At 41.0% G+C, this 13,364-nt stretch overlaps 1 protein-coding gene across 3 annotated transcripts in view; it reads right to left on the bottom strand.

Annotated features, from left to right (window-relative positions):
- adamts17 (ADAM metallopeptidase with thrombospondin type 1 motif, 17) overlaps nt 1-13,364 on the bottom strand; it is a 329,457-nt gene that overhangs the window by 80,114 nt on the left and 235,979 nt on the right. For all 3 annotated transcript variants that reach the window (XM_051711565.1, XM_051711576.1, XM_051711587.1), the window contains one exon: nt 8,950-9,085. In XM_051711565.1, the coding sequence (XP_051567525.1) occupies nt 8,950-9,085 (136 nt within the window). The remainder of the gene's footprint in view (nt 1-8,949; nt 9,086-13,364) is intronic.

Here is a 13,364-nt window from a genome sequence, read left to right as displayed (position 1 = left end):
CAGTGCGTTACATCTGCCGGGTGTAACGTCTGTGTAAGATCAGTGATGGCTAATTACACTTTGTTTAAAAAAAAACCCTTTTAGCCTTTTGACATTTGCATATAAATTACTGACCTGGCCTCCGCGGTTACATTTATATGGGTGCTAAATTGCAGATGGTCTTTATCACTATCAAAAGGATGCTAAAACAGGTCGCCTCTGGAGTGTCTCCATCAAGCTTCAAACACATTCCACAGAAAGGTGGGTGACCCCCGTGCCAGGCACCAGAGCAGTTGTCTGTCTCCAGTAATTCCAATACACGTCACACACACACCTAAAGACATTTTCTCTATTTAGGCCATAGTAAGCAGTTATAAATGTATCTGCTATATGCATGTGTTGTATGTATATTCCCCTATTATATTAACTTAGTTAAAACCCTTTACTTGTATTAGTTAGACGTTAAATGCCTATATTCAAGTGTATGAGTGTATCTCTGCTTTAATATCGTCTGGAGGTTACCTTCTTGGTATCAAAATGATCTTCTCTTTATTTCTCACACAATAATGTGCACCATGTGATCGTGAAATGCATCGAACAATTCTTACTATGTTTTGAATTAAAAGCTGCACTAGCGGTCCAGATCAGCAATAAAATGCGAATGGGCCATAAACGGAGACAAAGGATGTCTCTCCCGCTCAAAATGCATGCCTCTGATTGGCCACTCCACCCACAAAATGGGTGTGGCAATGAACTAGTAAAACTCCAGAACGCAGACTAATCATCGCTCAAAACTCTTCTTCTTGAGACCAACACACTCCAAAACTCTCCTCTTGAGTTTAACCTTCTGGCAGTGTTTACCTTCAAGTAACTTTGTGGATTTGCTGTGGACTTCTTCAACTCACTCCTAAAGAAATCGTCGAGAACCTCGTCTACTGCTTCAAGACTCTTATTCAGCAACAAACCAATGCAAGTAACCATTTACAACTGATTAGATGCGCGTTTAAGTTCGAACCCCTTTTAAGGTGAATTGTGCCTCTGACGATTCTCATTTAGGTTGTGGTTAATTGATGTGAAATACTGCCTTCTTTGCTCTCTTCTCTCTCCTTTCCTTACTTTCCTTCATTCTATATATGTATGTTTTGCTTAGTTTGTTTGTATGTTAGTTATAGTTTCATTTATTAAATCCCTTATATTCACAATTGATTGTCTCTGTGTTCCGCTCACAATTCAAAGTCACTGAATGTTGCTCCTTGCTACATGCTAAACTACTGCTAGCACTGTATAAGTAGGAAGGCTATCGTTCCTTGGCCAGGAAAGTAATCTTCCTAGAATTGATAAATAATTATATTGTCTGCTCGGTGGACGGACAGATCAAGTAATTGTAATATCGATTCTGCTACAGTTAATTCTAAGATCTAATCTAAATATTTGTTATTGATTATAACCAGTTATAATTAATTATAAATAATTCCCTTTTAAGCTAATTTGCTACATATTTATATTGGACGGACAGATCAAATAATTGTAATATCGATTCTGCTACAGTTAATTCTAAGATCTAATCTAAATATTTATTATTAATTATAACCAGTTATAATTAATTATAAATAATTCCCTTTTTAAGCTAATTTGCTACATATTTATATTGGACGGACAGATCAAATAATTGTAATATCGATTCTGCTACAGTTAATTCTAAGATCTAATCTAAATATTTATTATTAATTATAACCAGTTATAATTAATTATAAATAATTCCCTTTTTAAGCTAATTTGCTACACGGGCTTTCGGCTGTTCAGAGCGGATCGCATCGCGGATTTAATGGGGAAAACGAGAGGCGGTAGAACATGCTTTTACATCAGTGAAAGTTGGTGTACAGATGTAACAACATTAAAGAAGATGTGCTGTCCTAATTTGGAAGCGCTCTTTATTAACTGTAAGCCTTTCTACTCGCTGCGGGAGTTTTCTTCGTTTATTCTGGTGTGTTTCTATCCCACCACACGCGTGCATGAACACAGCACTGCAACAGCTGGCTGATCAAATCACAGACACGGAACAACAATACCCAGACTCAGTTATTAATATTCTTGGGGATTTTAACAAAGCAAACCTCACACATGAACTGCTTAAATACAAACAGCACATTTCATGCCCAACCAGAGACAGAAATATACTGGATCGTTGCTACACAACAATAAAGGATGCATATCGCTCTGTCCCTAGAGCAGCTTTGGGACTCTCTGATCATTGTCTGGTTCATCTTCTTCCATTTAACATACAACAACGACAAACCATGGTTTACAGCAGAACTCAGGCAGCTTCGTCAGGCCAAAGAGGATGCTTACAGTGTAAAGTATTGTACAATTAGTCCAGGAACACACTGAATAAGGAAATCAGAGTGGCTAAAAGATACTATTCTGAAAAACAAGTTTTCAGCTAACGACCCTGCATCAGTGTGGAGTGGCCTGAAACAACTTACTAACTATACACTATAGGGAACCAACAACTGGCTGATGACTCGAATGTATTCTACTGTAGATTTGAAAGGCCCAATCTCACACCCCACACCCGCTCTGACTTCACACAAACACCAACACCACCTGCAAACCCCCTCCTCCCACCACCTGCTACTCATCCTGCACTTAAGATCTGTGAAGAAGAGGTGTGCCGTGACTTCCAAAAAAAAAAAAAAAAGACAAGGAAAGCACAGGGCCCTGATTGCGTTTCACCCCCTGCACATGTACAATCAGCACAGGTGTCCCCCAGGAATGTGTGCTCTCCCCACTACTCTTCTCCATGTATACAAACAACTGCACCTCCAAGTCCAACCACTACTGTCATAAAAAAAGGGAAGTCGAACAGCTGGCCATCTGGTGCAGTCAAAACAACCTGGAGCTGAACATGCTGAAAACGGTGGAGATGATTGTGGACTTTAGGAGGAACACCCCAACACTGACCCCCCACCCCATTCTAAACAGCACTGTGGCAGCAGTGGAGTCATTCAGGTTCCTGGGCACTACCATCTCACAGGACCTGAAGTGGGAGACCCACACTGACTCCATTGTGAAAAAGGCACATCAGAGGTTGTACTTCCTTCGCCAGTTGAGGAAGTTCAACCTGCCATAGGCGCTGCTGATACAGTTCTACTCAGCAGTCACTGAGTCTGTCCTCTGCACTTCAGTAACTGTCTGGTTTGGTGCATCTACGTAAACAGATATCAGAAGACTACAAAGGACAGTTTGGACTGCTGAGAGGATTACTGGTTGCCCCCTGCCCTCCCTTCAAGAACTGTACACTTCCAGAGTAAGGATAAATGCTGGAAAAATCACTCTGGACCCCACTCACCCTGCCCACTACCTTTTTGAACTGTTGCCTTCTGGCCGATGCTACAGAGCTCTGAGCATCAGAACCGTCAGGCACAGGAACAGTTTTTTTCCCCTCAGGCTATCCATCTCATGAACAGTTAAAACTGCCCCATTGAGCAATAATTATGCGCAATACACAATTTAGTCTTTTAATATTTATCCAACACATCCTACCTCTTCTGCCATTACATTCCCTTGCACTGTATATAACAGATATGTATTTGCACTATATATATATACAGTGGTGTGAAAAAGTGTTTGCCCCCTTCCTGATTTCTTATTTTTTTGCATGTTTGTCACACTTAAATGTTTCAGATCATCAAACAAGTTTAAATATTAGTCAAAGATAACACAAGTAAACACAAAATGCAGTTTTTAAATGAAGGTTGTTATTATTGAGGGAAAACTGAGACGAGCCTTAATGTTCCCTTTTCCATCGAGTTTGGAATGCCCAATTCCCAATGCGCTTTTTTTAAGTCCTCATGGTCGCGTAGTGATTCACCTCAATCCGGGTGGCGGAGAACGAATCTCAGTTGCCTCCGCATCTGAGACAGTCAACCCACGCATCTTATCACGTAGCTTGTTGAGCGCGTTGCCACGGAGACATAGTGTGTGTGGAGGCTTCGCCATCCACCGCGGCATCCACACTCAACTCTCCACACGCCCCACTGAAAAGGAACCACATTATAGCGACCACCAGGAGGTTACCCCATGTGACTCTACCCTCCCTAGCAACCGGGCCAATTTGGTTGCTTAGGAGACCTGGCTGCAGTCACAGTGTTACCAAATTTTCATTTTTGGGTGAATCATCTCTTATAAGAGTATAAGTCCATTCTCACCAGTTGCATTAAAAATGGCTTTTTAATATTGACAAATGCATTGAAAATGTTAACAGATAAAATTCTGAGAGAACCTTGCTGCTAAATCAGCTGTGTTGTATATTTAAAACAGATATGCATATTAAAGGTAGATAATATGTTTTCATTGTGTGTAATTTATTAATGTTACAGTATTAATATTATTATTATGTACAGTGGTGTGAAAAAGTGTTTGCCCCCTTCCTGATTTCTTATTTTTTTGCATGTTTGTCACACTTAAATGTTTCAGATCATCAAACAAGTTTAAATATTAGTCAAAGATAACACAAGTAAACACAAAATGCAGTTTTTAAATGAAGGTTGTTATTATTAAGGGAAAACAAAATCCAAACCTACATGGCCCTGTGTGAAAAAGTGTTTGCCCCCTAAACCTAATAACTGGTTGGGCCACCCTTAGCAGCAACAACTGCAATCAAGCGTTTGCGATAACTTGCAATGAGTCTTTTACAGCGCTGTGGAGGAATTTTGGCCCACTCATCTTTGCAGAATTGTTGTAATTCAGCCACATTGGAGGGTTTTCGAGCATGAACTGCCTTTTTAAGGTCATGCCACAGCATCTCAATAGGATTCAGGTCAGGACTTTGACTAGGCCACTCCAAAGTCTTCATTTTGTTTTTCTTCAGCCATTCAGAGGTGGACTTGCTGGTGTGTTTTGGATCATTGTCCTGCTGCAGAACCCAAGTTCGCTTCAGCTTGAGGTCATGAACAGATGGCCGGACATTCTCCTTCAGGATTTTTTGGTAGACAGCAGAATTCATGGTTCCATTTATCACAGCAAGTCTTCCAGGTCCTGAAGCAGCAAAACAGCCCCAGACCATCACACTACCACCACCATATTTTACTGTTGGTATGATGTTCTTTTTCTGAAATGCGGTGTTACTTTACGCCAGATGTAATGGGACACACACACCTTCCAGAAAGTTCAACTTTTGTCTCGTCAGTCCACAGAGTATTTTCCCAAAAGTCTTGGGGATCATCAAGATGTTTTCTGGCAAAAATGAGACGAGCCTTAATGTTCTTTTTGCTCAGCAGTGGTTTTCGTCTTGGAACTCTGCCATGCAGGCCATTTTTGCCCAGTCTCTTTCTTATGGTGGAGTCATGAACACTGACCTTAACTGAGGCAAGTGAGGCCTGCAGTTCTTTGGATGTTGTTGTGGGGTCTTTTGTGACCTCTTGGATGAGTCGTCATGGCGCTCTTGGGGTAATTTTGGTCGGCCAGCCACTCCTGGGAAGGTTCACCACTGTTCCATATTTTCGCCATTTGTGGATAATGGCTCTCACTGTGGTTCTCTGGAGTCCCAAAGCTTTAGAAATGGCTTTATAACCTTTTCCAGACTGATAGATCTCAATTACTTTCTTTCTCATTTGTTCCTGAATTTCTTTGGATCTCGGCATGATGTCTAGCTTTTGAAGATCTTTTGGTCTACTTCACTTTGTCAAGCAGGTCCTATTTAAGTGATTTCTTGATTGAGAACAGGTGTGGCAGTAATCAGACCTGGGTGTGGCTAGAGAAATTGAACTCAGGTGTGATAAACCACAGTTAAGTTATGTTTTAACAGGTGGGGCAAACACTTTTTCACACAGGGCCATGTAGGTTTGGATTTTGTTTTCCCTTAATAATAACAACCTTCATTTAAAAACTGCATTTTGTGTTTACTTGTGTTATCTTTGACTAATATTTAAACTTGTTTGATGATCTGAAACATTTAAGTGTGACAAACATGCAAAAAAATAAGAAATCAGGAAGGGGGCAAACACTTTTTCACACCACTGTATATTGTTATTTACTTATTAAAACTGACTGATTCACATGGCAGAGAAAACACCTCAGATACATACATTAGATGGAGCTCTAGAAAGATGAGAGATGTAATGGGTGCATAAGTCTGTTTTAAGCGTTTCTCTTCATTCTACAGATGGTATTATTACACAAAGCGTTTTTGCAATTTCTGCATTTCTTGCTGTATTATGAGGGAGCGCCATGATGTGACGAGACAAAATTAGATCTCTCCAAAGTTGCATGCTTGCGATGAAGACAGCTTTGTTGATAATAAACAGTAGTAATAGTTTTATTGTATCACTCGCTTATAGAGACATGGTACAACATCATTCGCATGTCCAATTAATAGGTTTATACATGTAAAATCTAAATCATATACCGTTTATATATGTAAAATCTAAAGTCAGTAAATATGCGCTTCCCCACAGCTTGCACTTACAAGCTGCTGAACGCTGCACCACGAGCGATGTTGAGAGGGAGATAGGGCGACGCGATAGAGGGAATTACCCGCATTTTGAAAGCGAAACATGCAGGAGTGATTACAATTTTGCTCAATACCTGCAATCCTGGGATATTGAGCTAACATTCGTTATTGAGATTTTAATCAGACTAATTGTCAGGCAACTAAAATTCTCTTTATCTTGTCCGTTCAAAATTCCACTTGTCCCGGACAAGCGGACAAGCGTTAATGTAGAGCCATGACCTTAATCGCTGATGTGAATATAAATGTTGTTAACTTTAAGAGACAGATAGACGAGCTCCGATGTGAAATCATCACTTCAGGTCTATTAATAAATACATGGGAATCACGTGTGACTCGTGTGATACATTAACAGACATTTCAAGAAGTTGAAAGTGTATATGATGTCGTATCTTATTTAATGTTACACTTGACAAGCTCCAGACGCGCACAATTAACAGAGACTGTCGAGACCGCAGAAATCCAGTTTGAAATCACACCGTACGCATTTCCATTCATAAGGTTTACAATTTAGAAATATTGGCTGCACAGATTCATAAATTTGTTGTAATTTTGGATATGTTTATTTAAAATGTCACTTTATCCTTGTGCTTCTTGGATAATCAATCATATGAATATTTTTTCTATTATTCAGATGAATCCATTATTCATTTTGAAGTCATTATTCGTGCCTTTCCGAATAAGGTATTCAGGTACATTCCTAGAAGCTACTGCCCATCACTGCCAGGGCAACAGATGTCAGTATAGAGTCCAAAACCACAAGTACTACTGAGACCAATAATAGAGACCAATGATTAAGAGCCAAGTAAAATCTTACTGAGTGCACCTTTAAATTACTCTTGTTCCACTATAGCAGCATAAAACAGGTATTTCAGTAAATTAACAGCTAATACAAAAAAAAAAAAAAAGAAGGAATTATGGGTAAACAAATAATGCATTTGAAACAAATATTTGCCATTTTTTCTAAAAGAATCAAAAGAAAACTCTACACTTGAATAAAAAGACCAGTGAGAGAGAGCTAAATATATATTCTTGGGTTTGGTTTTATTGAGAGAATATTACTTCAAAAGGCTTGTGTTCCAGGGACAAACCTATATGATTTCAAAAGTGGTACAGCTAATTGTCAGTGGAACACCTCTGTGACGTATGTTCCTCCTAGAGGATAATGACTCAATGTTTTTCATGGCTTTCATTTATACAGAGATGACGGGAACAGAAGATGTTATTTATTATGTCTGGATGTATTTTTGTTCAGCCTGGAACAAGAGTTTGATTTAGAGAACATAGATTTGTTGGGAACATTATTCATAAGTGCAATATTGTATCCTGAGTTATTTGCTATATCTACAAAGAGAGAGGAGATCCTGGCTCTGAAACCTAGTGAGCAGCCTTGTTGTCCACTGCCTACATAGGCAGCTACCTTCAACATCAGCATCCTAACAGAAATGGAACCTCTTCAATGACCGATTTGGAACTCTCTGTACAGGCAGCAACTCTGTGCATCACACAAAGAGTCCCCCTTAAAATCGATAAGTCATACAATAGCTGTGTGTAAAGAACAGACCAAAAATTTAACACACAAGATTTAAGTTATTGACTGAAAATATGTTCCTCTGCTACAGCTCTGAAATAACATTCTCCATTCTGCATACTGTATATGACATTTTTTAAATCTGAATACAAACATAGTCACAAACTACTATCATCTGGCTTCAGAAGACATAGCACATTGTACAGTATATAGATAGGAAATGTGTCATATGAGCTGCTTTAATAGTTCCTTTATGATGGATTTTTGGTCCTTTTTGGAGCTTGACAGACATGGTCGCTATACACTTTTTTTCTGCATAATGATTCTTTAAAAAAATTTAATTTGGTGTTCCACAGAACAGTTAACAGCATACGGGTTTGGAACAGCATGAGGGTGAACAAAAACACTTAAATTCACATAACAAAAATACAGTTACATGCAACAGCCATTGGACTTAAGCCCAAAGTATACTTCGATTTTGATGCGAATGCTCAACGACTTTATATTTCTTTATATTCTTTATATTCCTTCAGACTCAAGTTAAACAAATGCAGGTATCTCCAGACCTCCTCACACACATGCTCTTGACACATACATCTGCTGTTGTTGTTTTTACCTTTGTCTCCTATTAATTACCGGCGATTATGTCTTCAAGCGTTTCTTCGTGACAGCAATGGCTCAAATGTGAGTGTTCCCACCTTGTGGATCCACTAATTTGTGCAAATAATTCCAGGTGCATGTGCATTCTGCGCGTTCAAAGATGCGTGGTTAGAAAAATCGAGCTGCACGCGTTCAGTGCTCGAGCACTCTGCTGATGACGAGATTGTGTCATGCGTCCTGTCTGACCGAAGTATGTTTTGGGCTTAAAAGTCAAACACTCTGTTTGAGGCCTATCAGTACTGATGATGTGTCTGATTGTTGTAGTTTATACCTGTATTGGCAGGGGTGGGTGTTGCACGGGCGGACTTGAGGTGGGGGTCTGTTCTCCACCTGACAGTAGCTGTCATTCACTTTGGTCATGGTCTTGTTAATGATTCTCATGCACGAGACCACAGTCCTTCTCTCTCCTGAAACAGCAACCATCAAAGAGTTAGGTGACAAATTAAAGAAACAGAAGACTTTTCCTCTAAGACATGATCATTTAGTTACACCAGGTTTACAAAAACATACATCAGCTAAACGTAACTCTTACGTAACTCCACTATCACCCCTCCCCCTCCACAATCACCAACCCCACCCTGACCCTCAACGAACATCCCTGTGGTCACATATAAGTATACACACACACACACACACAAAAAATAAAATAATTTTAAATATAATTAATAATAATAATCATACACATTTAAAACTATGCTTCTCTCACCACAGCCCCTCCCAGAGAGTCCCCCAAAAAGGGCATATAACTGCCCCATTTCCCATCAAATGAATCCCAGATCCCCAGCCTTCTACATTAATCCTCCTCGAAAGCTGCCACCCACCCCATCTCAGCGCACCACTCCTGAAATGAGGGCGCACCAGCCAACTTCCATCCCCTTAAAACAATCTGTCTGCCTAGCATAACACTGGTCAGGATCCCATTTTTTTGTGTGTTTATCCCCTATATTGATGACCACCCCATCACCTAAAATACAGAGTCTGGGACAAAATAAAATTTGAGTGCCCAATACGTCACACATAAAACTCTGAACCTTCAACCAAAATTCTTGGATCTTAACACACCACCAAAAAACATGGGTTGTGTCCCCATCTTCTGATTGGCATCACCAGCAGGTGGGTGTGTCTTTAAGACCAAGCCTGTACAATCTAGAGGGGGTCCAATAGAATCTATATAAAATCTTGAATTACATAAGGCGCAACCTTGCATCTCTAGATACAGACTTGACGTTTTTTAGAATCCAAGCACACACTCCCTCCTCCAATACCAAGTTTAAATATTTCACCCATAATCTCTTGATATAAATTAAAGCTCCGTCCCCCAGACTCTGAATTAGCAGGGAGTAATACACTGATGCCTCATGACCTTTTCCAAAAGCAGTAATCACCACTCCCAGAGTATCTGCCGCTTTAGGGGGGTGTATGCTACTCCCACAAATAGTACAGAGCAGATGGCACAGCTGTAAATACCTAAAGATCTAAGATCTGGGAATCCCAAAATGTTGAACCAAATTTTCAAAGGATCTCAACACTCCACTCTCATATAGGTCACCGAGTGTATTAACCTCCCTCACAATCCACTCTGACCAGTAGAAAGGGGACTTATTAATACATAATTTTGGGTTCAGCAATATGCTTGAGGCAACATTTAAATAAATGTCCGAATTAAACACCCTGGACACTTTTGTCCATACCGAGTGCAAATGCAAGATAACGGGATTAATTTATCCTGTTATGCGAAGATTAACTTATCTTCTCCGATTAGTTTGATAGAAAGGCTTTGCAATGGCGAAATAGGGGCAAGAACTTCCTGTTCAATACAAAACCAGGGAGAGGCTCTCTCAGGTGGAAGTGACCAATGAGCCAAATGTCTGAGACTGAATGCATAATAATAAATCAAATCAAAATCAAATCAAATCACTTTTATTGTCACACAACCATCTACACAAGTGCAATAGAGGGTGAAAGTCTTGTGTGCAGTTCCGAGCAACATAGCAGTCATGACAGTGATGAGACATATACCAATTTACAATAAACAAATTTACACACACAATTTACATATCTTATATACACATAATTACACACATCACAATATACAAATAAAAATATCAAATATACAGTATACAATACACATAATAAAGAATATTGTACAGTATACAATACACAATATGAATACACATACAATATAGAATACACTTTATACAATAAAAATAGTATATATAGTATACATAAAATATACAGTAGGTTGTATTGTATTGTATTGACATTCAGGCTGTCGCTTGATAGTCAGTTGCCAGTGTGATGTTAAGATAGAATTTATGACAATCCAGTGTGAGATAATAAGATTAATAAAGTACAGTGCTGATGTATATTGATCGTGGAAGATCAAGAGTTCAGAAGTATGATTGCTTGGGGGTTGAAGCTGTCATGAAGTCGGCTGGTGCGGGTCCTGATGCTGCGATACCATCTGCCTGATGGTAGCAGTGAGAGCAGCCCATGGCTCGGGTGGCTGGAGTCTCTGATGATCATGACGGACCATGTGAGTTCCTCCCTGATGTGGACACTGAGGAACTTGAAGCTGCTGACTCTCTCCACCGGTGCTCCATTGATGGTGATGGGACTGTGTTCTCTGTCTTTTCTCCTGAAGTCCACCACAAGCTCCTTTGTCTTGCTGACGTTGAGGGAGAGGTTGTGCTCCTGACACCAGTGTGTCAGAGTGTGCACCTCCTCTCTGTAGGCTGTTTCATCATTGTCAGTGATCAGACCTACCACCATTGTATCATCAGCAAACTTAATGATGGCATTGGAGCTATGTATTGCCACACAGTCATGTGTGTACAGGGAATACAGGAGTGGGCTGAGAACACAGCCCTGCGGGGCTCCAGTGTTGAGGGTCAGTGATGAGGAGATGTTGCTGCCCATTCTAACCACCTGGCATCTGCTTGACAGGAAGTCCATGATCCAGCTGCACAGCAAGCTGTTTAAGCCCAGAGCCCAGAGTTTCACATAAAGCTTGGAGGGCACTATGGTGTTGAATGCTGAGCTGTAGTCTACAAACAGCATTCTCACATAAGTGTTCCTTTTTTCCAGGTGGGAGAGAGCAGTGTATTGTAGATGCAATGGCATCATCAGTGGAGCAGTTGTTGCAGTAAGCAAACTGCAATGGGTCCAGTGATGGAGGCAGCTCAGAGCAGATGTAATCTCTGATTAGTCTCTCAAAGCATTTGCTGATAATGGGGGTCAGAGCAACAGGACACCAGTCATTTAAGCAAGTGATTTTGGATTGCTTTGGTACAGGCACAATGGTGGACGTTTTAAAGCATGTGGGGACCACAGACAAGGAGAGGGAAAGGTTGAAAATGTCCGTAAAAACACCAGCCAGTTGGTTCGCGCACGCTCTGATGATGCGGCCTGGAATGCCGTCTGGATCTGCGGCTTTACGGATATTCACCCGTCGGAAGGATCGGGTTACATCCGCTACAGAGACAGAGAGTCAACTAACCTCTGTAGCTTCGGCCGCGAGAGCTCTCTCCACGAGATCGGAGTTTTTATTCCCTTTAAAGTCCGTGATGATATTAATTCCCTGCCACATGCTTCTAGATTTGGTGGTGTTAAACTGTCCTTCAATCTTGTCCCTGTACTGGTGTTTGGCTGCTCTGATAGTTTCGCGGAGGGCATAACTGGCTTGTTTATGCTCCTCCGCGTTCCCGGAATTAAAAGTGGAGGTCCGTGCATTAAGTGCAGCGTGAACATCGCTATTTATCCATGGCTTCTGGTTGGGGTAGATCCGTATTGTTTTGGTTGGAACAACATCCTCTACGCACTTTCTGATGAAGCACATTACACTATCAGTGGAAAGCTCGATGTCGTCATCAGAGGCGGACCATAACATCTCCCAGTCTGCGTGATCAAAACAGTCTTGTAGCGTGGAATCTGATTGGTCCGACCAGCACTGGATCGTTCTGAGGGTGGGTGCTTCCTGTTTCAGTTTCTGCCTGTAAGCAGGCAGAAGCAGAATGGAAGAGTGGTCTAATTTGCCAAATGGTGGGCGGGGGAGGGATTTGTAGCCATCCTGGAAGGGAGAATAGCAATGGTCCAAAACGCGGTCCCCTCGTGTGTTGAAACTGATGTGTTGGTGGTATTTTGGTGCGACTGATTTGAAACTGGCTTTATTAAAGTCCCCAGTCACAATGAACGCGGCCTCAGAGTGCGCGGTTTCCTGCTTGCTTATACTCCCATACAGTTCCTGGAGTGCCCGGTCTGTGTCGGCTTGTAGCGGGATGTACACAGCAATGATAATGACCGCTGTGAATTCCCTCGGTAGCCAGAATGGTCGACAAAGAAGCATGAGAAATTCCAGATCAGGAGAGCAGAAAGACTTGATAGAATGTATGTTCCTCTGATCACATCAGGATTTGTTGATCATAAAACATACATTACCACCTCTGCTTTTACCTGAGAGGTCTTTCGCTCTATCTGCTCGGTGCACGGAGAACCCCGCTGGTTCGATGGCTGAATCTGAAAAAAAAGTTTCTGTAAGGCAGATAATGCAGCAGTCCCTCGCCTCTCGTTGGAAAGAGATCTGCGCTCTCAGCTCGCAGAGCTTGTTGTCCAGAGACTGAAAATTTGACAGTAGAAAACTGGGTAGCGGGGGTTGATTTGAGCAATGTCTTACTCTTATGAGTACGC

This window comes from Myxocyprinus asiaticus, chromosome 1, assembly GCF_019703515.2.
Source record: "Myxocyprinus asiaticus isolate MX2 ecotype Aquarium Trade chromosome 1, UBuf_Myxa_2, whole genome shotgun sequence".
Taxonomy (NCBI): domain Eukaryota; kingdom Metazoa; phylum Chordata; class Actinopteri; order Cypriniformes; family Catostomidae; genus Myxocyprinus; species Myxocyprinus asiaticus.
Note: the sequence above shows the minus strand (reverse complement) of the source record. Positions and strands in the feature narration are given on the sequence as shown.